The sequence below is a fragment of the Labrus bergylta genome, chromosome 3 (genome assembly GCF_963930695.1).
Source record: "Labrus bergylta chromosome 3, fLabBer1.1, whole genome shotgun sequence".
Taxonomy (NCBI): domain Eukaryota; kingdom Metazoa; phylum Chordata; class Actinopteri; order Labriformes; family Labridae; genus Labrus; species Labrus bergylta.
This window is the reverse complement of record NC_089197.1, coordinates 8866868-8890354: the sequence shown is the minus strand read 5'-3', so window position 1 is coordinate 8890354 and position 23487 is coordinate 8866868. Positions and strand designations below refer to the sequence as shown.

At 41.0% G+C, this 23487-nt stretch overlaps 1 protein-coding gene across 1 annotated transcript in view; it reads left to right on the top strand.

Moving 5' to 3' along the window:
• Positions 1-21990, top strand: part of cngb1a (cyclic nucleotide gated channel subunit beta 1a) — a 33614-nt gene extending 11624 nt beyond the window's left edge. Inside the window, exons 16-38 of the mRNA XM_029278527.2 lie at positions 1325-1440; positions 3499-3596; positions 3893-4030; positions 4128-4169; positions 5386-5548; positions 5766-5805; positions 7030-7192; positions 7293-7394; positions 7491-7639; positions 8254-8505; positions 9505-9713; positions 9797-9847; positions 10355-10441; positions 10601-10665; positions 11174-11296; positions 11438-11579; positions 11739-11898; positions 13192-13289; positions 13435-13518; positions 13719-13837; positions 14057-14203; positions 15934-16123; positions 17408-21990. Coding sequence (XP_029134360.2) covers positions 1325-1440; positions 3499-3596; positions 3893-4030; positions 4128-4169; positions 5386-5548; positions 5766-5805; positions 7030-7192; positions 7293-7394; positions 7491-7639; positions 8254-8505; positions 9505-9713; positions 9797-9847; positions 10355-10441; positions 10601-10665; positions 11174-11296; positions 11438-11579; positions 11739-11898; positions 13192-13289; positions 13435-13518; positions 13719-13837; positions 14057-14203; positions 15934-16123; positions 17408-17632 — 2963 coding nt within the window. The 3' untranslated portion in view covers positions 17633-21990. The remainder of the gene's footprint in view (positions 1-1324; positions 1441-3498; positions 3597-3892; positions 4031-4127; positions 4170-5385; positions 5549-5765; positions 5806-7029; positions 7193-7292; positions 7395-7490; positions 7640-8253; positions 8506-9504; positions 9714-9796; positions 9848-10354; positions 10442-10600; positions 10666-11173; positions 11297-11437; positions 11580-11738; positions 11899-13191; positions 13290-13434; positions 13519-13718; positions 13838-14056; positions 14204-15933; positions 16124-17407) is intronic.
• Positions 21991-23487: the final 1497 nt, after the last annotated feature.

Sequence of the window (23487 nt, the reverse complement as noted above, 5' to 3'; positions counted from 1 at the left end):
ACTATAAGATGTCTGTTTACATGCGTTTAAAGTTGTTTACAACATGTGGGATAAATGAATGAGATTTAATAGACTCAGGCCTTGTCCATTTCAAAAATGTAGGTTGTTCTGTGAGTTTTGGTCTGTTGTACACAAACAGCATTTTAGTTCAGTGATAATGCACCTTTTGTAAAACTCCTTCCAGAGTGAAGATTTTCAGGAACTCAGTTGAAGGTGTTTATGTGTAGACGGGGAAAACTGTTTTGTTCTTGTCATGTCATGCTGTGCACCGGTTTCTCCTCCGTTTGACATCATCGTGCAACGCTGTCACTTCTGTTCTCATGAGATTAGTGCGATGGCAGACGTAACCAAGCTAGTGCTTGTGCTAACGATGCTAACTGGACCTTTTACATGCTCGCACATACATACTCTCATACTCTCCCACTATGTTGACGAGCAGAGGCGCCTCAATGGACTACTATGTAAATCACTGGAGGATTGGAATGACATCATTTTTGACTTGGCATGCTCATGACAGCTGTAACAGTGCGTTTTGCATTATAACATGGATGAAGATGTTTTTTTGAAGATGGATTCTGGAGGAAAATCTCTATTTTGAAAAATACCCGCCTACATGTGTGGACTAGGCCTCAGTATCTTCTACGTTTCAATAATGGTTTTTTAAATAAGGAAAATACAATGTGAGCGTTTAATCATGACAAAAAAAATCATCTGTAACTTAAAGATCAATCTATAAACCATGGTCACATCTCAGCATCATTTGTGATGAATCTCCTTTTGTTTCCATTTTATTGCAAACTGGCACAAGCTTTTAGTTGCAGTTCTCGACTCCCATTAGAACATTTTTTTAAACATTTTTGCTGATTTTACAAAAAGGATCTATCAACGCACAATGCATATTGCTGTACATTAGAAAAATAAAGACATTCATTTGTAAAGAAATCGGTGCTTTTTGAGTGTTTTTGCAGAGTTGATTAGTCAGCCTGAAAGTGCAAGGAAAAATAATCAACCAATGAATCAATCCATCAATGAGTCTAACAACAATTATGTTCTGAAACGTGTTATAGGTCTGCGTCTAAGGTTAAGATCTAAAGTGTTTGCCCGGAAGATGTTTTTTGTCAGCGATGTCTTTATTTCATTCAGCTAGTAGATGATCAGATACACACTCACATTAGAGTACTATCAAAATATCCATCATCAATAGTTGTTTTTCCCCCCTGACATAAATATATAGTTTCACATAGATGATAAACAGTATATCGGACACATACCGTACATAGCCAGATATTCCTCAGCTGTCTTCATCCTGCCATGTGGTGTTCAGTCAGCATCATACAGGAGAAGACAGACCTGGTCCTGGAGGATGTGGAACAGGACAAGGAGGCCAAGCAGCAGGAGGAGCAGATAAAAGACAAGAATCTGCAACAGATGGGAGAAGAGGTCAGTGAGATTCATCCAGTAAGACAAGGAGGAAACATAAGATGAAGATTTTTGTGCATTTCTTTTACTGTGTAAAAGTTTAATCATGACCTGGACAACGTCGTCCCCATAACTTCTGTTATGATTATTTGGAAAGTGCAACTCTGATGACTTAGTCATTTATAGTCAGCAGACAGAAAGTCATGATTTGAACAGTGCAAATGTTTTTATTATTAGAAAATATGTGAGATTTGGCTAACAGGTTATTTTTATTTGTAGTCCCCGGTGGTGAGAGCAGATGAGTCGGAGAAGAAGAGAGTCAAAAACAGGGGACGCTTTTTACAGACATGAAGACGAAAGAATTGTGCAGTTTCCTCTTATGAACCCCCTTGTCATACTATTGGTATCAGACCCTCTGTTGATTTAGGCTACAGGATAGGCTGGAGGCAATTATAGGCGACTTTGTATTTGGCTTTGTATTGCAAGCACAAAATTGTATATTTCATTTTTTTTAATTGGGCAGAGAAAGACATTCTTTGCTAATTCATCAAATTTAATTTAGGCTACTTGTAATTGTTCAACCTGCTACAAGTAAATGGTTAATGGACTTGAGCTTATATAGCGCTTAAAGGGCTTTTACACTGCAGGTCACTCCTACACATTCACATACTGATGGCAGAGTCTGCTATTTAAAGTCAGACATCAGAAGTAACTTATCCCGTTCCCACACATGCATATGTTGCCAGTGAAGTGTCTTGCACAAGGACACATTGGACATGTGGCAGCAGGAGCTAGGGCTCAAACCCCAAACCTTCCGGTTGAGAGACAACCGTCTCTACCAACTGAGCCACATCAGCCCCAAGTCTATAAGGATCACTTGTATATCTTTTAATTTACAAGAATGAGGTGTTCAAGCAGATGCTGGCTGTTTAAGACGCATTAAGTTTGATGCAGCACCATGTGGTGACCTCGGCCTTTGAACCGCTGAGCTTTGCTGCAACAGCTGCTTTAGTTCTCAGTGTCATCCGCAAATATAAGAGTTTCAACTTCAGGACAACCAGATGGAGGGCCATTAACAAAATGGAGTGGGCCAATAATAGATCCTTGTGGGATCCCCAGTGGGCAACAGCAATGATTTGGATCAGTGATAAGATATGGAAACTTGCATTAAACTTTAAATTACTATAATGGTCCAGTGGTTCTCACTGCAAGGTTAAAGACATTATATTTAGAGAGCTTGACTAGGAGAACTTTCTAATTGGATTCAAAGAGTAGTGAGAGTAGTGCACTGTTATTGAGATGAGAAGTTTTACGTTCAACTTCCAGTTTCTCAGCAACCATGTATGCTGTCAGGAGAATGCTGATTGGGCTTAATTTTACATTTGGGAATTGGGTTGCAAGATTTGAAGACGGGAGTGAGTAGTAGCAGTAGAAGAGTCCCAAGAATTTAAGTAGTGCAGGGATGTTGAGAGGCTAAAGATAGAAGTAATTGGATTAACTAGTGCTGAACCAAAGTTGTTGGTCATAGCTGTTTACATCCCAAACACATCCTTTGCAGGTGAACGTTTAAGGGGCCGGCTAATTCTCATGACTTCCTCATATGTGATGTTCAGGGAATGCATCAGTTGAATATTGGTATCAGACAAAATCATCCCTGATCTAAGATACCGGGCGCCAGCAAGACAATGTGGCAAGCACCACTGTCAGTAGCCGATGTGTATTTGTTGTGTTGCATCAATTTAATGCTGGCATGCTAGTATGCCTTACTGCTGATTCAGAGGAGATGGTTTTTATTGGGAGGAGAAAGTCACCATTTGGACGCTCAGTCTCTCTGAAAGATCAGCAACATGCAGTTTGTGCGACATGTTCTAGTGACATTTCAAGAGAACACAGCTAATTGGAAAAGCAGAAGTTATAAAGAAGTAATGAAAAGCTGTGGTATGTGTGGTTAGTTTTCTCAACTGGGCATCTTTAGTTTTTCTAAAGTAAATAGATACAATCTATCCTTGAAGTGAGAGAAGCCCTGGGCAATATAAGCTACAGATTCAAGGAATGATCTCTTTTTCTGGTTGTTTGCAGGAAAAGGATATAGATGCACACATGGATCAATGTACTCCAGTGATGAGCAAAACCATGAAGGAGGCAGAAGTGGAAGTTTTGGCTCACATGGAGGAAAGGTTTGCAACCAATCTCTGCATATTTGATTGTTTTCCTGTCATTCTTATTCTGTTCATTCTTTTCATTACTGAACCATGAATGAAAATGTCTGCCAGTTGTTCTGTTTGCACGATGATTTAATCTACACTAAGATATCTTGGCTTCTTAAGAATTGCAGCATCTTATAGAAATTGAAGCATTAATGGGGACAGATCAGGGCTTATGTTGTATCTTTCTTTCTTCTGTTTTAGTCTTCATTCAGAAATTCCATTTCCTTGAATTTGGGTGATAAACTGAGCTCTTCCTTGCTGTGTAGATTGCAGCAGGAGTGCCTGGAGGCGGCCCGCGTAGCAGAGGACATGGCCAGAAGGGCAGCAGAGGAGGCAGTCCGACAGCTGGAGGAGGAGCATTCAGCTATGATTGTCATTGAAACGCAGCCAGAGTCCAATGAGCAGTAAGTCACACGGATGTTCACAGATCATTGGCAATTACATATTTGGTCCTTTAGCTGATACATTATTCAACAACTGTCCTTCTGTTTGTTCTCAAAGACTGCCCAACATCCTGGAAGAGGAGAACGAGGATGACCCAGAGTAAGTCCATCTTTCTGAAACCCAAACTAAACCCCGGTTTCTCTCTTATATACTGCTGCTCTGTTGAGTAAATCCTAGCAAAGGTCTCAGGCATGTCAGATTCATGTGTTTCTACTGATTGGTTGTTCTTGTAGATGAACAACAGGGTTACTTGTAAAATGTATGTTGTGTCAAAGCATTAATTTGGTATATGACTGTATCACGTCAAAAAGGGAGGGAGAATCTAAATATGTATCCTGTTTTGATGTTGCCTAACCCATGATACCTGCTATTGAAAGACACCAGTGTAGTGTTCATCGAGTGTAGTGGTGCAGATCCAGATGTAAGATTGGAATCCAGAACCAGATCCAAAGTTTTGCTTGCTGGAGATTAAATCCACAAAACATGGCAGCAACAATGGGTCCAGAGATTGCACACATTTGGTTCTCTTGGGTCTTGGGAGTTGGCCAAATTTGGCATTATCTACATACCTTTGATGCACAGGATCAGTGGCAATGCTAGAATCTTTTTGGCAAAATTTTCACAGGGGGGCCTCTCCAACCAGCGTTCATTAGGTAATGAATTAACAGACATGGTAAGCATTAGTTACTCTAAAAATGGCATTAGTAGGGACCATGTTTATTTTGGCAACATCACTCAAGGCCAAGTTCACTGGTTAGAAAGTATAAACACTGTAACTTCTGGCTTATTTGTGTTCTTTAACTTCAGAGGAAGTTTTCTTCTTTGAATGTCTCCTCCATAGTTAAAGCTAGACTAGCAGCATTCGCTCATTTATTCTCTTTATATCATTATCTGTTCCACTTACCCCTATCTTACTTTATTTTTTTAACTCTCAGACATATATTTCTTCTTCATTATCCTTTGGTGACTTTCATGGACAAACTTTGGTTTTCACAGGAATAACGGCTGCCATACTCAACAAGTGCTGTCAGATGGGGTCCCCTTAGGGAGGTTTCCTACTGTCATTGCAAAATTTTCACATTTTGAGCCACTGCTGGGGTTTAAAGTTTGTCAGCCCTGAGCAGTTGTCTGCCATGCCTGTTGACGAGCAGCAGCAGGATTTGGGGTTTATTGTTAGTGATCACACCTTAACATACAGATAGTCTCTAAATGTTTAATGAACACAGAGCATCTGAGTAGAAGCATCAGTATTGCAGTTTTTCAGGAGGTTTATTCTGCTCTTTTGGGTTACATGACATTTTACATCTTCCCTCAGGAGCCATTTGGAAGTCTCTGTTGCTGAAGGTGACGGCACTCCTTCATCAACAGAAGCTGAGCCTGCATCAGAGAAGAGAGACCTGGAGACTCCAGTCTCTCAACAGATCAGAGGACAACTAGAGCAAGAAGCTTCAGAAGATCAGACCGGCCCCACAGATCAGGTGTGACAAAACTTGAGTGCATGACTAATGTCCATTCTATCTCCGTATCTATTACATATATCATATTGCATCGTAGTGTATCGTATCTTATCTTTTGCATTGTATCATATCCATCTAACATATCGTATGTCATTTCATGTCACCTTACTTAAGTATTCTCATTTATCTTTTTTTAATCAGTGTAAATCTTTTTCTGTGTGTTTTGTGCTTTCATCAGGAGAATGCAGCCTCAACAGTAGAAGGAGGTGGATGTAGAGGTGAGAGCAGGACAATATGTTTCTCATGAATGTGTGTGTCAATGGTCGAAACATAAAAACACAACTAATGGATGTACGACAAAACCAATAAGGCCTTTATTTTAAGTTTTAAAAACAAATACATCATCGCTTACTATTACAGATCCCCACCAGACTTTATCTTAGTGAACTGATGTCATCTGTAAATATGATAAATGAATCCTGGAGTTCTTACTGAAATTAGGACATAAAAAATTATCTTAGTATCCATGTATCTTAGTTGTCGTAGTTTGGTGACAAGTGGGTCAAAAAGATTTTTGATTGGATCAAATTTATTAATACTCACATTTCTTGAAAACAGTAGGTACGTGAAGAGTCTCAACAACCACATGATAAGAGACGTTTTGATTGATTTGACAGCAGATCTAACATCTGATTTGTCGTCTTAAATGATAGATATCTTTCAACATGTGGGTTCAGTCTCACTTTGTGACATATTTTTCAGTTTAAGCTTCTTTCCCATAGTTTTCTACTTTCAGTCGATCAAAGATGTCACAGCCCTCTTCTTATTGTTGAAACTAAACGTTTCTCCGTCCAGTTCCCTGCAGTCGCTCCCCGATAAAGCGCCTTCTGCTTCGATTCCCGCATGCTGCCGGGCATCTGGAGAGCTGCAGGAAGCTGATGCATCAACATAACCTCACCCCTCCCAAACTGTCCATGCCGATCCCGCCGCAGGAACTGTGCCAGCTGACCACGCAGCTAACGCAGCTCCCAAAGCAGCTCCCAAAGCAGGCCCAACGGTGCTGCATGAGCATCGTCAACCTCTTCAGAAAACCTTAACTTCAAGCCCAGATTTCCTCCGCAGCCTTAACCCCGCCCTCCTCCAGCAGCTCCTTATAGAAATCCTTTTAGATCTGTCGTTTTTGTAGATTAAAAAAAAAAAAGTGCCAAACAAACCCCTAAATACCCATAACAGCCCACATCCACCTCATCATCCCTCCCATCATGCTCTGCTGCTCTGCACTGCTTCACCACAAGCTGCCAGCCAACATCACAACAGGTGAACTTACAGGCAGTTGATGTTTGTGCTGTGCTGTGCTGTGCTGTGCTGTGCTGTGCTGTGCTGTGCTGTGCCGTGCTGTGCTGTTTTATATCTACAAGGGTCGCTGTTTTCTCATGTTCCGTCACCGCTAATAAAAGACGTTACCTTGTAGTCCAACCATTGTTTTCTGATCTGTTCATCAGGAAGCTGTGGTGCAGGTTTAAAAGAAGCTCCTGAAGTCAGGGTGGATGATGTGGATCAAGATGTGTGGCTTGAAAAAGGCCTTAACATCCCTCAAATTATCACAACCCCAGAACCAGAGAAAAGTACTTTGAACATGTCCAACATCCCCCTGCTCATTCATAGGTAACAGTCCTTGCCTTATGGAAGTGTTACAATTATTATCACAATAAAATACCACTTAGAATAGAATATTCTAATTTCTTTGCTACATCTTTTTTTTCAGTCCTGCAGGTGATCTGTCTGCAGACGAGGATGAGGATGAGCTGATGAGGCTCGGTCTGAAGACTTGGTCCAATCAGGGTGACCAGCTTTCTGCAGATGAAGAGTGAGAGGAACCTTTCACAAACATACTCCTTCCTCAATCTCTTATCACCTGTTTCTGTTCTGGACCTGTAACTGTCCTTCTGTGGTTGTTCTGTAGGACACGTCCTCTGTCAGCAGTAAGCGTGGGCAGCGTGGTGGTCCAGGACCGTCTGAGCGAGCTTGTCAGGCTGTTTAAAGGTCGTACAGAGCGTCAGAAAGAGAGGCTGGTGGACCCGGACGAGTCTGAGGAAGAGAGTCCCTCAGCCTGTATGTCATAACTTAAATTTGCATATTTAAACGTTCTTGTTCTTGCACAGGGTTAATCAGTTATGCGGCAGTTTGGAGGCAGCTCTCACAAATATGTTTTGAATTTGGACTGCAGTACCCGTTTTAAAGCCTAGGTGTCAGAGTTACATATTGCTCCTTTAACATTTTTTGTAATGATAAATGTACAGGGTTTTGAATTATTATTTACCTCATCAGGTATGCTAAGGCTGAAAGTTATTCAAAGCTAGGAGTCTGGCTGCATGCTGGCTGAGAATTTAATTCACAGATGTGGACTGTTTGGGTAACTGTTTGTCCAAATAGATGCCAATGGCCGTTAAAACATGCACCTTAAAATCATGAATGGAAATTCTTAGATGTATATACTCAACTAATGGAAAAGTACTATCATCTTATTTTCAACGACAATTAAGAAAACTCTTTCTATTCATTAGGACTATTAAATCGTATAAAGCCTGAGAGTAGCAGCTGTTTCCAAGGTCAGGAATTAATTGATATTAAACTGAAATGTTCAAACTATAAAATCTGTTTTGAACTGTCTCCAAACTGTCCTGATGAAACCATGTAATCAAATCGTTTCTGTTTGATCTCTGCAGCGCCTAGCAAAGCTCCACCTCCTCCTCCACCTCCTCCAGGAGAAGAGAAGAAGGACGATGCACCTGCAGCAGCAGCAGAAGAAGAAGAAGAAGAAGAAAAAGAAGAAAAGGAGTGGGAGCTCCCCTTCAAAGTTCTCGGACTACCGGTTAAATTTCCCAGACTGCCACGACTTCCCAAACTTCCCCAGCTGCCCGACTGGCTGAGACCCATCATCCAGTATCGCTTCCCCTCCAGCATCGACCCCTTCACCGGTGAGCTGCGATTGTTTTCTTCTGTCTGACATCAGACTAGTAGTCAGATAGATCTATATTCAACATTTGCAGAAAGCTGGCCTAGTTAGCATCCATTTTGAGACTCATTTGCTATGAATCCTGGGTCTCACCTGTTTTCTGTTTATATTTCAGCAGATAATATTTGTCTCTTATTGCAGTAAATCAGCTCCTTTAGCAAAATGTGAATATTTTGTCTTTATAGTATCAGTTGAAGAACATGTGTGAAATCAACATATTAAAAACACATTGTAACACATGTATTCTCACATAAAGGCTTTTCTCATTCTTCATCTTGGCTTCCATCTGTTTACAATGTAGAGTAGAGGACAGATGTATTGCCACTGAATGCAGGGGCGTGTCCAGACTTTTTGGACTGTGGTGGCACAACCGGAGTGGCCCCACTGGGGCACTGACTTGTGTAGCTCAAACATGAATGAAGAACATTTATTGACCCCTTCTGTCTGCACGAATCACATCGATGTTTAAGTAACAAAACATAATGGCAACAGATACATCTTCTAGGTTTAATTCGGCAAGGACTTAAAACATTATGTCACAATTTAAAGTATTTTACAAATTGTAAACAAACTTCTGGACATGGAAAACTATGAACAAATCCTGAAAAGTGGATTTCTTAAGTGTTTCATAAGAGGTGGGACATAAGCCCCACCTCTGGAAAGGCAAATAGACCAATCATAGTTTAGGATTTAGGGTCGGCACCTGGGGGGCCCATGCCTTCCTTGACCACCCCTCTGGACACACCCCTGACTAAATGACATGATACTTGACTTATTCAAAAATAATATGCAAATTTAATAAATACATTTTGTTGTGATTTTAAGACATTTTTATTATGCTGTACAGAATTTCTTCTTATGAAAAACGATCTTTTGGATGCAGTGAACTTGACACATGTTTGGCCTTTTTAAGTGCAGCAGTAATATTATGACTGGTCTGATGAGCACTTCTTGTCCACAGATCTGATCTACGTGATCTGGCTTTTCTTGGTTGTGGCGGCGTGGAACTGGAACGTGTGGTTGATCCCCGTCCGCTGGGCGTTTCCCTACCAAACCCCTGAAAACATCCACCTGTGGCTGCTGATGGACTACACCTGCGACCTCATCTACATCACCGACATCCTCGTCTTCCAGCCCAGACTGCAGTTTGTCCGCGGAGGAGACATCGTGGTCAGTGGCATCGAGAGAATGTAACACTCTGAGTTCAGGACAAACAACTTCTTGTCTAACCTTTTCTTGCTTTTTCATTTCAGTCTGAAAAAAAGGACATGAGAGAAAACTACATGACCACTGAGAGATTTAAGGTAGGACTAGAACCTGTGCATTGGATTAGTCAGAAAGGAACGAGGCATCTTGTCTGCTGTTAGGATTATTAAAGTGAAGGATTTATAGTGCTTATCTGTTTTTCTCTGTTTGTTATCTCTAAGTTATTACACAAGCATTCTGTATTAATTAAAAAATATACAAGATAGGGAGCGTCGATAGCCTAAAGTCCTCACACAGCAGCTGTGAGTTTGAATCCGACCTTGAACCTTTGCTGCATCTCATCCCCTACTCTCTCCTCCCAACATTTCCTGTCCCTCTTCAGCTGTCCCATCCAATTTCTGGATCATGTAAACGGTCCTCCAAATGAATGCAATATCTGGAAATGTTTGACATCCTTGGACAAAGAGATGTTATATGGACCTGACTTAAAGGCATTATTAACTGAGTTTGTTTCTAATTAGTATTTTCTGACTGAAGCATGTTTTATATGAAACAGGAGAGATTTGGTTTTGTGTCTGAGCATGTGTTTCCCGTGTGTTTTACAGATGGATGTCATCAGTCTGTTTCCCATGGAGATATTTTACTATTTCACCGGAGTGAACTCTCTGCTGAGATTTCCTCGCCTGCTGAAGGTCCGGATGTATTTCACGTTCTTGGTTCACACGTACAGTATATTTGATTAGATGTTTTTGTAAACAAAGATCAGTAGCATGGGACAGCAACAACTACGCTCTGCCCCCTGAAGTTGTTTTTCAGTGAAATGCAGATTTGAACACTACTCTTTCTCTCAGTACATGGCCTTCTTTGAGTTCAACGACAGAATGGAAGCAGTGATGAAGAAAGCCTATATCTACAGGTGAGAAAAGTGTTTCACCTCACTATGATTGTATTTTCTCTTCTTTGCCTCTTCATCCACAGCCGTCATATTTACCAGTTTGAATCGCGTCCAATTGCTAAATGGTATCCACTTTTAAACTCATCTGCACCCTGTCATTGGCTGGAGGAAAAAGACCAGCTTCCAGCCCAGAAACATCCCGAGTCAACCAAAAAGAAAACGTCAAAATCCAGGCAGAGGACAGAGTCTCTGCAGACAGTCAACACACATGTATGGAGGCCCATCAGTGGTGATTGAGAGACATTTATTTTCTTAAGTGTGTATTTTATTTTTGGGGGAAAAGCTAAAACAGGACTAGGTATTAAAAAAAACAATTTAAGAGTGGCCTCCATCATACCAGTGTACAACAGTGTGTCATCTGCGTATGAAGCGTATGAATATTGAAGAACCATACAGTACACACATGCAATGATGTGATGTGCATCAACTCTTCAAATGTTCAATCTTTTATGATGGTGTTTTGTTTCAGGGTGATTCGAACCTCCACCTACCTGCTCTACTCTCTGCACATCAACGCCTGTCTCTTCTACTGGGGCTCCGACTATGAAGGCCTGGGATCAACCAAGTGGGTCTACAATGGAAAAGGAAACGCGTAAGAAGAACCCAAATGAAGCAGAGGCTGTTAATCTGCTTCTTCTTCGTTCCACATTCACCATACAAACTGCAATAAAGGCTATAAGGAGTTACTTTTTGAACCACATTATGATGGAATTCTCTCTTTTTCCCCCTACAGTTACATTCGGTGTTACTATTTTGCTGTGAAGACGCTGATCACCATCGGAGGACTGCCAGACCCCACCACCGTGTTTGAGATCTGCTTCCAACTCATCAACTACTTTGTCGGCGTCTTTGCTTTCTCCATCATGATCGGTCAGGTCAGTTCACCATCAAACCGCTTTTATTCCCACACAAGTTTCTCTGACTTTGATGGCATAATTAACAAACACAGAGAAACATTAGGTCACATTTTTTAAGAGAAAAAGAGATAGTATGATAGAAATAATTTTGTCGAATAAACATGTTTTGTTTCTTAGATGAGAGATGTGGTCGGAGCAGCAACCGCCAGTGAGAACTACTACAGAGCCTGCATGGACAGCACCATCAAATACATGAACTCCTACAACATCCCCCGAGAGGTCCAGAACCGCATCAAGACCTGGTACGACTACACCTGGAAGATCCAGGGCATGCTGGGTAAGCAACAACAATATATTGTGTCATTAAATCAAGGTTTGTCAAAAAAGTGATAATGCACTTTTTCAAGGGGACAATAGAGGTGGAATAAAAAAGAGAGGCACTTTAATTAGACTCTGACGGTATAAAAGTATTTAAAGGTCCCATATTATCCTTCTCTTCAACCAGTGTAAATAAGTCTCAGAGCTCCCCAAAACATGTGTGTAAAGTTTCTTGTTCTAAATCCACTCTGATCCTGTATTTGATCACGTCTATAAACCCCTCTATTTCAGCCCTGCTCAGAACAGGCTGTTTCTGTGTCTGTACCTTTAAATGTAAATGAGCTGTGTCTGACCACGCCCCTTTTTTGGAAGGGTTAGGTGCCTTGGGCTTTCATCACACCTTATTGTTTACAGTGAGAAGGCAGACTCAGAGGGCAGAACAAACACCTAGCTGTGGAAGTGTCACTCACCTGGGGGAGGGGTTACTGCCCTTTGTGATGTCATGAAGGGAAAATCTCTAAATGGCCTGTTTGAGCACACATTTTCTGAAAATTGGAGCAGGCAGAAGACGGAGAGGATGGACTTTTCTCATAATTGGGGGGTTTGTAGACAAACTACAGACACATATTAGTGTTAGAGAAACATGGTGAAGTGCCTTTCGTGATCTGAAATATGCAAAACAGATTAGATTAAAAGCTTATTCTTGACATCGGAAACAGAAAGTTTACTTCAGATTTACATGTCAACTCTAAATGGTAAATGAGCTTGTATAGAGCTTTTCTAGTCTTCTGACTTCTCTAAGCACTTTAACACCGCAGGTCAAACCTACACATTCACACACTGATGGCAGAGGCTGCTGAGTAAAGTGTCATAAGCATTAACACACCAAGCAGCGAGGGCAACTTGGGGTTAAGTGTCTTGCCTAAGGACACATCGGACATGTAGCTGCAGGAGCTGGGGCTTGACCGTCTCTACCACTGAGCCAGTCGCTCTAGAAGGCAGAGGCAACTTCAGTGTGCAAACAAAATGTGATGAATTGGAACATTATTTCTGGACGAAACCAAATAAAAAAAGGAATTACAATAAGATAATACATTAACAAAAACAATATAAATTGAGAAAAATTACTGATCTTGAGCTTTGATAGAATCACAGTTTGATTCATAGATGTGGAAGTAAAAATATGATCGAAGGCTCCAAATCAGCGACTAAATGCACCTTTTTGTTAGTTTATTTGCTCGTGTGTTTAAACTTTGTTTGCATTTGAAGCATGGTAAATAAATAGATAACGTTGTCATTGTTTTCTCTGCAGATGAACAGGAGCTGCTGGTTCAACTTCCCACTAAAATGAGGCTGGACATGGCTGTGGACGTAAACTACGCCATCGTCAGTAAAGTTGCCTTGTTCCAGGTCAGGAGGAGAAAAATGTACCTGTTTTTTTAACTTGATCTGTGCCACCTTCCAAAGCAATCAAAGACTTTTTTTTTTTCTTCTTGAAACCTTTTGTGAAAAGAAGAGCTGAAAAGTTCAGACTGCCTGTGTCTCCTTCTCTCAGGGCTGTGACAGGCAGATGGTGTTCGACATGCTGACGAGGCTCAAATCTGTCGTCTATCTGCCCGGAGACTTTGTCTGTAAAAAGGTGATCGCCCACCTCTCTGAACTGTTAATCCTGTTGAAGACCACTGCAGCAGCCGTGTGTTAACCCGCTCTGTGTGTGTGTGTGTGTGTGTGTGTGTGTGTGTGTGTGTGTGTGTGTGTGTGTGTGTGTGTATGTGTGTGTGTGTGTGTGTGTGTGTGTGTGTGTGTGTGTGTGTGTGTGTGTGTGTTGCTGTGTCACAGGGGGAGATCGGCAGGGAGATGTACATCATCAAACAGGGGGAGGTCCAGGTGGTGGGCGGTCCTGACCTGCAGACGGTGTTTGTCACCATCAGAGCCGGCTCTGTGTTTGGAGAGATCAGGTCAGAGCTGCTTCCTGTTATCCTATTAACCCATTTATAAACTATATGTGGGCCAGAGCGGGGGTCCCTGAGTTCACTGGAAAAAATCAAATATGATGGATTTCAAATTCAAATTTAGTTTTCCCACAAACGTTTGTAATAATTTCCAGATGATTTTAAATCAGAGTTGTCTCTGTTTCTCTAAGAAGTCTGACTGCTGTACTCTCTGTTATTGGTCAGTTTGCTAGCGGGGGGCGGAGGAAACCGACGTACAGCCAACGTGAAGGCGCACGGATTCGCCAACCTCTTCATCCTGGATAAAAAGGACCTGGCAGAGATCTTGGTTCATTACCCAGAGTCGCAGAAACTCCTCCGCAAGAAGGCAAAGTAAGACAGTTCTGTTCCGTACCTGAAGTGCTGCCAGAAACCCAGGCTGTGGTCTAGTGGTTGTGTGGTCCTCTTACTGACACTGACACACACCGCTCAGAAGAGGGAAGGTCTCAACATGCCTGCTGATCTTAGATTGGATCAGACTGGATTAGATATACTTTACTATCTCCAGAGAGAAATATTACTTGGGACAAAAGTGCAGAGAAAACATACAGATCTGTGAAGCTTACATACAATAAAACAACTCAAGACAGGACAGTCATAAACCACATCAAGTTGGTCATCTCTCAACCAGAAGGTCAGGGGTTCGATCCCCAGCTCCTGCAGCAACATGTTCAATGTGTTCTTGGTCAAGACACTTAAGACCTGAAAGAGCTCTCGCTGCTTCTGCGGAGGTGTATGAATGTTTATGAATGGGATTAGTTACTTCTGATGGTCACTTAGCAACCACTGCCATCAGTGTGTGAATGTGTAGGTGTGACCTGCGGTGTAAAAGCACTTTGAATAGTCAGAAGACTAGAAAGAGTTACACAAGCTCAAGTCCATTTACCATTAGATGAACATACGCTTGATGTAAATGAAACACAATAAATACATAATCTTAATCATCTGCATAACTGTTTATCATGAATCATTAACTTAGAGTCAAGATAACCAAAAAGTCGTCTCAAAAGGCCTTTACTATAGAATGATTTCAGCATATGCAAGACATCTGGGGGCGTTTTCTTTGTGAACACCAGGGGGCGTTAAGCACCTTAGGTATCAGCAGGCATCTATTTAAAGGAACATGGAGAGGCACCAGGAAGTTTTTTAACCATGAACTGGGGTGTGAATGTTTGTTTTTCTTGATCTGAATCAAATTAACCAAAAATACTTGACTACAACTTGACTTTAAAATGTCTTACTGCCTGCTGGAGCAGTGCGTTTTTTTTTTTTTTTTGTTGACAAATAGCCAAAAGAAACACTGATAAAAAACATTATTGTGGGAAGCCAGGGTGTTTTGTCAGAATTTGCACACTTTTCTTGTCCCTCCTTACAATCTGAGAGTCCATGGACCCCGGGATTAAGAGAGCTGATTGGTCAGCAGGAAGAAGCATCGTGAACATCACCTGTTCAGGAACAGGATGTGTGTACATCATGATGTTAACATCAAAATCTACATTTGTAAAAAGTTAACCACCTTTGTAAAGCGGCCTCTTGTGTGTACACAGGTCAAACAATCTTAACATAATAAAAGTAGACATTTTGTGTTTGATCCTAAAATAAACAAACTATTTAAAAGCCTTCCCAGTTTGTTTCCTGTTGTGCTCACCTGTCCGCCCTGGCCTTTCGACTGATCTGTCTCGTGGCCTGAACAGGATTAGATGAGGCGCTAATCCTTCTGGTTCAGACACTCAGAGAACGGGGTCAGACCAGTAGAGCGACCATCCAGCTGATCTTCACGCTCTTAGTGTATCTCCTCCTCCTCCTCAGTCTGATCATGGTGCTGCAGCAGAGTGCATGGATGTGCTGTAGGTGTTGGTACGAGACATCCACAATTTTATACTTTTTCAGGGTCAGATTCTTGTTGTCTTTTATTTTGTGTTGAAAAAGAAGAACATGTTATGAATCAGCTCCTCACATGTTATCTCGTTCAGGGCAGCAGCAGTTTGTGTGTTTGTCCTGGGTGTGAGTCTCTATCTTTTTGTCTATATTTAACCTGTTGTTGTGTCTCTGTGCCTGTGCAGGACGATGCTGACAAAGGACAAAAAGCCGGATGAGAAGGTTGGAGGTAAAACAGCGGTGGAGGTCATCCCGCCCAGACCGGACACCCCTAAAATGTTCAAGGCGGCGCTGAGAGTGACGGAGCAGGCGGGAATCGAGGGAAGCTTCACCAAACTGAAGAAAGCCTACAAATCGTCAGAGAACATGGCAGAGGTGAGACACCTGCAGTCTTCAGCTGTCACGTGCCAGCTGAGGGCTTCATGCAACTCCACAGATGGACAGTAGGGGGGGCTAACATGCAAAAAAAAAACAAATTCATGCTGCTGGAAAAAAACAAAACAAAGAGGGTTGTGATGTATATGAGCTCTGCAGGCTCCAACAATCATGTAAATATTTATTTGTAGATGTTTAATGAGGAGGGAGATGCATTAGGTTAGATTTAGAGGATTTACTCAGCAGCAGGTGACTATTTTTGTCGAGTAATAATAATAACTATATTCATATTAATCTCTAAATTAAAATGTTGATTTTGTGTAACTCAGCAAAGAAGTGATCTACCTCATGTTCTCATGTCTGAATACTTGTGTATTTATTTGTTAAATAAGGTGGTTTAAAATCATCCCATCAAGGGCTGTATCCTAAAATGACAGTCTCACATTTACAGTTTTTTTCTCTGTACTTTTGAATAATGAAAAGAAATACCAGGAAAACTAAACATGAAGATGGAACAAAAGATTTGTCTACATTTTGGGGAGTTTTTGGACAATAGACAGACAGTCATTCTTATAAACATATTTTATAAAATGTGAGTTGTAATGAAGCTCTAACAGGGGGAAAAAAAATGTAATTCTGGTGACCCATTTTCTGAGGTTGATTTAAATATTTTTCGTTCTTGAGCTTAGAACCTAACGCTTATTTTTAGAAACAGTTTTTAGGTAACACTTAAAATTAAGGTCACAATATTCACCATTCACAAGATGTTTATTAGCATGCTAATTAGTAACAAACGAGCTTCTTGTTAGCCATTATGAGTTGGAAATCAGGTAGAGAGAGAGTGGGGGATGACATGCAGGAAAGCAGCCACAGGTTGGTCCACTTGGAGAACCTAAGCCTCTGTACATGGGGCGCGCAACCTAACCACTAGGCCACCGGCGCCCCAGGGGAAAACTTTTTCCATCTGGAGAGAAAACTGGAGAGAAAACTGTTGAGATTAGAATTAGAAAAGGAATCACCATCTTATCTCGCTTGCCTCTTAGGACCTCCTCACCAATTTGCTGTTAAAAATGTAGAGCGTTTATGTTCCTGGGAAGGCGACATTATTTTAAATGTAAAAGAAAGAAGAGCTTAAAGGAAGGGAACAAAGAGAGGGAGGAAGGAAAGAAGTGACTCAGAAGTTATTGTCATTATGACACAGGGTTGTTCAAAGAGGAAAAAAAGAGAAAAGGAAGAAGGAAAGAGTAAGACTGACACGTGCTTCCATCTTTTTGTCCCTCCCAGGGTCCTCCCTCCGCCTCTCCGGTCCCCCCTCCGTCTCCGATGCACCGCCGCTCGCCGATCCCCCACGCTCGGGCTAAAGATGACGACGACGCCGTGACGGAGACCGCCGACAGCTCTGTGGTCATCAGGATGACGCCACGGAAGGAAGGAGAGGAGCTGCTCACTGTGGAGGTGAAGCCAAGGAAGGCAGAGGAGGAGAAGAAGAAAAAGACAGGGGAGGATTGATCCCACCGGAAAAAACTCGGCTTCCCAGAATGCCTTTCACTGACGTCCAGAGGAGGAATGTGGGTTTCAGGTTTACCATCTTTGTGCAAAGTGCTTTTTCTCTGCTGGATTTTCTCTCGGCTTTTAATGAGGGCTTTCCATTAACCCTTCATTTGTCTCAATGTTTACCTCACAAATATCCCCCCCACCCGACTGATGAGGAGAGAACACAACCAGAATCTAATCACATTCAACATCATGATTCTCAAGATGAGCTTGAGCTGCTGTTTGAGGGAAGAAAGTAGGACGTAGAAATGTGTATTGAAAACAGACAACAGTTATGAGCGCACTGTTTCTCCAAGTCAACTGTAACATTACCCATCGTTTTGTGGACCTTCTTTGAAGCCTCGTGTTCAGGATTGCGGCCGTCACAATCTTGATTCAATTTCTGCTCATTCAATAAACCCTTGTTAGGAGGAACTGATAGTTACTGATTAGATGTAGGACTTTGAAACGCGTGCACATACAGCACGGGATAATGCGATACTGCCTGGATCGGTCAAAGATCTACAATGACACACAGGATACTTAGTCATGAGCTCATCACTGTTTTAACCCATTCATGTCCACACTGGATTTTCTTTCACGGCACTTATAGAACCAGCTGAGCTCAGAACAGATCTGTAAACATTTTGAAATTGTTAAAAGTTTGAGGATGCAACGTAAGCTACTATTTGGAGTTGTTAGTCATACGAGTTTTTGAAATCGTTTCACCCCCGACAATTGGATGGGATAGTCAAACTTCATAATTCGACATTAAAAACTATGTATGCACTCGTACAATCTAGATTCAAATTGTTTTTTTAAAGGAGCAATATGTAACTCTGACACCTAGTGTTTAAAATGGGTACTGCAGTCCAAACTGAAAACATTGTAGAGAGCTGTCTCCTCCCGCCCCCTCCTCTCTAGAGTGGATGCTCACACAGGTTGCCATGTGGTGGACACTGAAGCTTCAGTGTTTATCCAGCTCTGCATCGGTCTGTAAACCTTTCTGTGTTCTAACCTCTCTCCATTTTTCAAAAGCATCTCCAATATTGATCCTAGTTTGAGCACGTTTCTGCTCGTGGAGCTTATTAGAAACATGCAGAGGCTTTTTAGGTCGAGTACAATCACTTCTATTTGAACCACTTCTCTCGCCCAATTCCATCGCTGCAACACCTGTTGGTTTGACCTGATAACTGCTCTCATATCTGGCAAACCGAGGGGCGTCCAAAACGGCCATGTAGGGGGGGAGCCTTAAAACTGCCTACCTTCGCTGGTCCAAACAAATCCAGAGCATTCAGGACCAGAATCTAACGTTAGAAGGAGGACATACTGGCTGCTGCATTGTTGTCAGAGAAGCCAGCACTTCAACATGTTTCCTTAATGTCTGATCATATAGTAAGCTCACTTTATCACTTAGTAAATATCTTACATATCGCTCCTTTGAATAAATAAAAAATCCTGAGTATCCCCGTATCAATCAACTAAAAATGACATGTAACAGAAACGGCTTTAAATGTCTACTTGGTCTCAATGGATTCCAGATGTTTTCTATCACAATGTGATGTGCTTTAGCGTCGTTATTTTATGTTAATTATGTGACACCAAAAGCTTGACGTTGTTTTGTGTAGCCACATGTTGTTTTGTTTCTACCTCCAACAGAACAGTTTTTTTAGTTGGACTTGCATACACATAATATCAACATACTACATGTTGTAGTTAGTCATTAAAGGGTTAATCAGGAGAAACACCTTACTGTGTTTTTTATAGAGAAGACTAGAATACAGTGAGAGGCAGAGGAACAATAAAGTGCCAGGTCGCTTCTGAAACTGCAGAATATAGACTATCACATTTCCTACATGTATCACATGACCTGCAGTCTATTGATCATCTTATCTTAGTTATGAACTATAGTATATCTTGAGTGCTGTTAATTTATCATCCTTTACAAAACAGACAAAGAAAGGACATGTTCTATTTTATTTATTTATTTATTGAATTAGGACAGTGCACATTAACATAGCATCCATGTACATGTGCCGGAATTAGCACAAAAGCTAAATTTCATCCGTAGTCCTGAAGGCAGGTACAAACAGAAAAAAACATCAAAAACTAATTTACAATCACAGGTCACCTCAAAGGACAGGCTTCAGAACATCATACTGTTAAGCCCCACCATAAGGCGGCCCTATGGGACTAACAACAATCCACAACTTGACCCAGTACAACACACTAAACACCTTGAAAAAAGTCAAACCAATTTTATTAACAGACAAACTAATTAATTAAACAAAGATCCAAACTAATGTAACCAAACACAACACACAATCTCTGGCGAGAGAGTGGCACAGCAGTCCCAACTCCAAATGCCTCTCTTCCTGAAGCCAGCACTGGGCTCTTAAACACTGAGGCCAGGTGTGCCTGTCATTTAGTGACTTCACCTGGGCGGCTGGAGACAACAGAAAGAGAGAAGGGACAAATAGCACAGGGAAACATACAGCCGTAACAATACAGAAGAACATTTTTTTTAATTATTATTTTGATTCTGAATAAATAATATGTTTCTTAGTTTTATTTTATTGTCACTTTGAGTTTATTATGTTATAAATAAGATCATAATGACACTATCCTCCCAAAGTGTTTAGACATACATTCTAGCCTGATTGAACTTCTGTCTTTCTTCCTTCTTTTTAATTGACTTTATTCTTATTTTCTCATGTTGTCTTTTTAGCTACCTTACTTTGTGAATTGTACAAACTGAAATACTGAACCTATAAACAAGAATAGGCCTCGAAATCAGACGTAGGAATCTTTTATTTCATGTCTTTACAGTTCGAGTGCAGTACCTTCTCTGACCACATAGACTGTCTGTGTGAACACAGGGGGGCGCTGTTTCACTGTTTTAAGGAAACTCAATGAACAATTGGGAATTCAAATAATAAAGCTTGCTGTAAAGTACATTTCCAGTGTCCTTCACTGAGCTAACGCTGTTTTTAAACCGTCTTCATGTCATCTCTAGGTAGATGTGTGATGTTTAAGTTGATTTTATGTTTATTTTCAAAGCTGTAAAAAGACAAATGTGTACCTTTGTCATGTGTAGGAGTTTGGAAAATGACCGTGCAGCTATGTGTAATGATGAATAAGCTGTTCTCTGTATTAATATGACTGTGTGTTTCTGCTTCATCCAGCTGTGTGTCTGTTATTTGTATCCGCTGTTCACCACTCAATAACTCCGTCTGCTAAACTCTGATGACTTTAATGATTTTACTCCACTGGTTTCCAGGGCACTCAGGATCCAATGTTTGTGTAAGGATTCAGGTTTAGCTGTAGACCTCCGTTCTGACCCGGGTTTATTTTTAGGGTCAGATGCAGCTCAGGCTTTCATTCACAGGACATCCACATCTGCAGGCACAAATGAGCTTCAAAATGTCATTACTATGTAGGCTACAAAATATTTTTTTAGAAATTAGCCTACCCAAAGCAAACAGGAGCTTAGATATCACAGAAAGTTTGAACAAGTTAAAATACTCAGTTACAACACTTTAACTTTCATTCGTCATTTTTGCCAATTTGGAACAAGTCCAATTGCTGAATTGTAGCCTATCCATTCCTGAACTCACTTGCGCGCTGGAGGAAACACACCAGCAGCAGCTACTCACTCTATTTAAAGTAGTTGAGGAATGTCGACCAAACCTTATCACGCCAATAAGAAATGTTTCATGTATTGCTTCATACATTTGACATTGTGATGACTTAAGTTTTAAAATACAGTTTTGTTCTAGAGGAGCGTTCTTAAAAATATAAAAACCTCCATTTGTAAAATATTTGTGAAAAAAGAAGTCTAATTATCGACCTTATTGTCACTCAAGCCACATAGTCTCCCACACTCTGGTCTTTTTACACTACCTGCTGCTGGAGGGCGCTGGTTAGCTAAGCTACTTTATCAAGACATAAGAAGCTGCAACAGGTCTGTACTTCAGAGACATTCTGCTGAGCTTCCCATGCGTAAGAAAGTCAGGGAAATGTTCAGGAAGCAGAGGAAGCTCTCATTGTGTCGGCCTGAGCAGAAGAGGAAAGGCAGAAAACAAGAAAAAGGCGGGAAAGCCGGAACTATGCAGAGCTGCTGCTGAATACAGGAAGCTTTATCACCACTGCTGATTGCCAAGAGTAGCAAGGGAAGATTTTTCAAACACTAAATATAGCTCAAGGAGTCACTTTGTTGCTGCATTTGAACCACTACAATTACAAAGATTTCACACGTTTATCTTTAAAAAAAAAAAAAAAAAAACCCTGTTTCTGACATATGTCATTGTGTTGTAATAAAACAAACAATAGCCTGAAGGTGTTTGTGTGGTCTTTAGGGGAAAGAACAAAGCCTGGCTAGCTCTTTACACGGGTACATCATATTGGGATTTTTTTTTCAGTGACTGAAATGACTAAGTCCATGCATAGCAGACAGCTGGCAGCACCCATCGATCACTAAGTGTACACACAAAACCCCAGGAAGTGCGTCGACCGTCGATGCCTATCTTTCCTGGTGGACGAACCTGGTATTGCAGCGTCACCTGACGTCATTGAGCCCAAAAAGACATTTCCATTAGCTGACATTGGGAAAGAGATGTCTATAAAGCAGAGGACAACATTTTTTGAGAGTTGTAGAAAGTTGTAAAATGAAATTAAAGCTGAATTCAGAGATAATTTTGCAAACATAATGAACGCAGATCAGAACCACGGGACTGTGACTCCATGTATATGGGCCCAGTAACGCGAAAGGTCAGAGTACTTTTACAAGGCAAAGTCCGCCTTCTTTTGATTCATGTGCCATTGAGCAGCTTTCAAAGGAATGAACGGGGTATTTATTCTATAATACATCCATTGTGAACACCTCTGGCCTATAGCCTAACTTGCAACCTAACTAAAAATGTAAACAACTGACAGTTGTCATCGTGAAATAAGCTATAGAGACCAAACCCATTATTCTGAAATGTTTTTAAATCTCCTGTTTAATTCAACATGTGGCTCCACAGGAATGGACTCATTTTTGGATCCTGCCTCGAGTGGCCATGTGAGGAACTACACCTTTTGGCACCTCTGCACCTTAGCTTTGAATATTGCCGCTCATGCAGGATGACAACACTTTGGATTGTTGTCATCACTAACTGCATCCAACTACCTTTCTCAACACATTTTGTAGGACTAGCTTTCTATCGTAAGGTTGTGGAAGTCTCTGCACATGTGCAATGAGTGCACAGGTAGAGTGTGCACAGGTATGAAGGTAGAGAGTAAGTGAGCCACCGATTCACAATATTCTGTTTGATTAAAATCAATGGTCCTGTTACAGTCCTGCATCTGCATATTTTTCCAGAGCATTTGAATTTAAACAAATATTTTAATAATAATAATAATTTTAAAGGTTATGCTCAACACAGGGTTTTATAACATTTCGATGCAGTAATACAAATCAAATTATATAAACTGGCCAAACTGTAAAATGACCTCCTTAAACTTTCTATTTTTCAGAGTATATCGATGCCAATTTAATTAAAAAGACAAAATGCAGTATGCCAACATTTTAGAATAGCAGTGTAAAACAGACAGCGATATTTATTTTACCACAACAATCTAGATGTTGAGTAACCGAATTATGAAAGTCATGTAAGAGAAATGTCAACAAATATTCCTTCATTTGAATCCTTGAAGAATATTTTTGACGATCCCACAAATCCCGCCCGCCCTTTTTCTCTATTTCTCTATTGCCCATGCGCGCTCAACCCACTGAACTGACACATGTCCGACAGTCCGTGAAGGCAGCACAGACAATCCAGCAGCAGTCT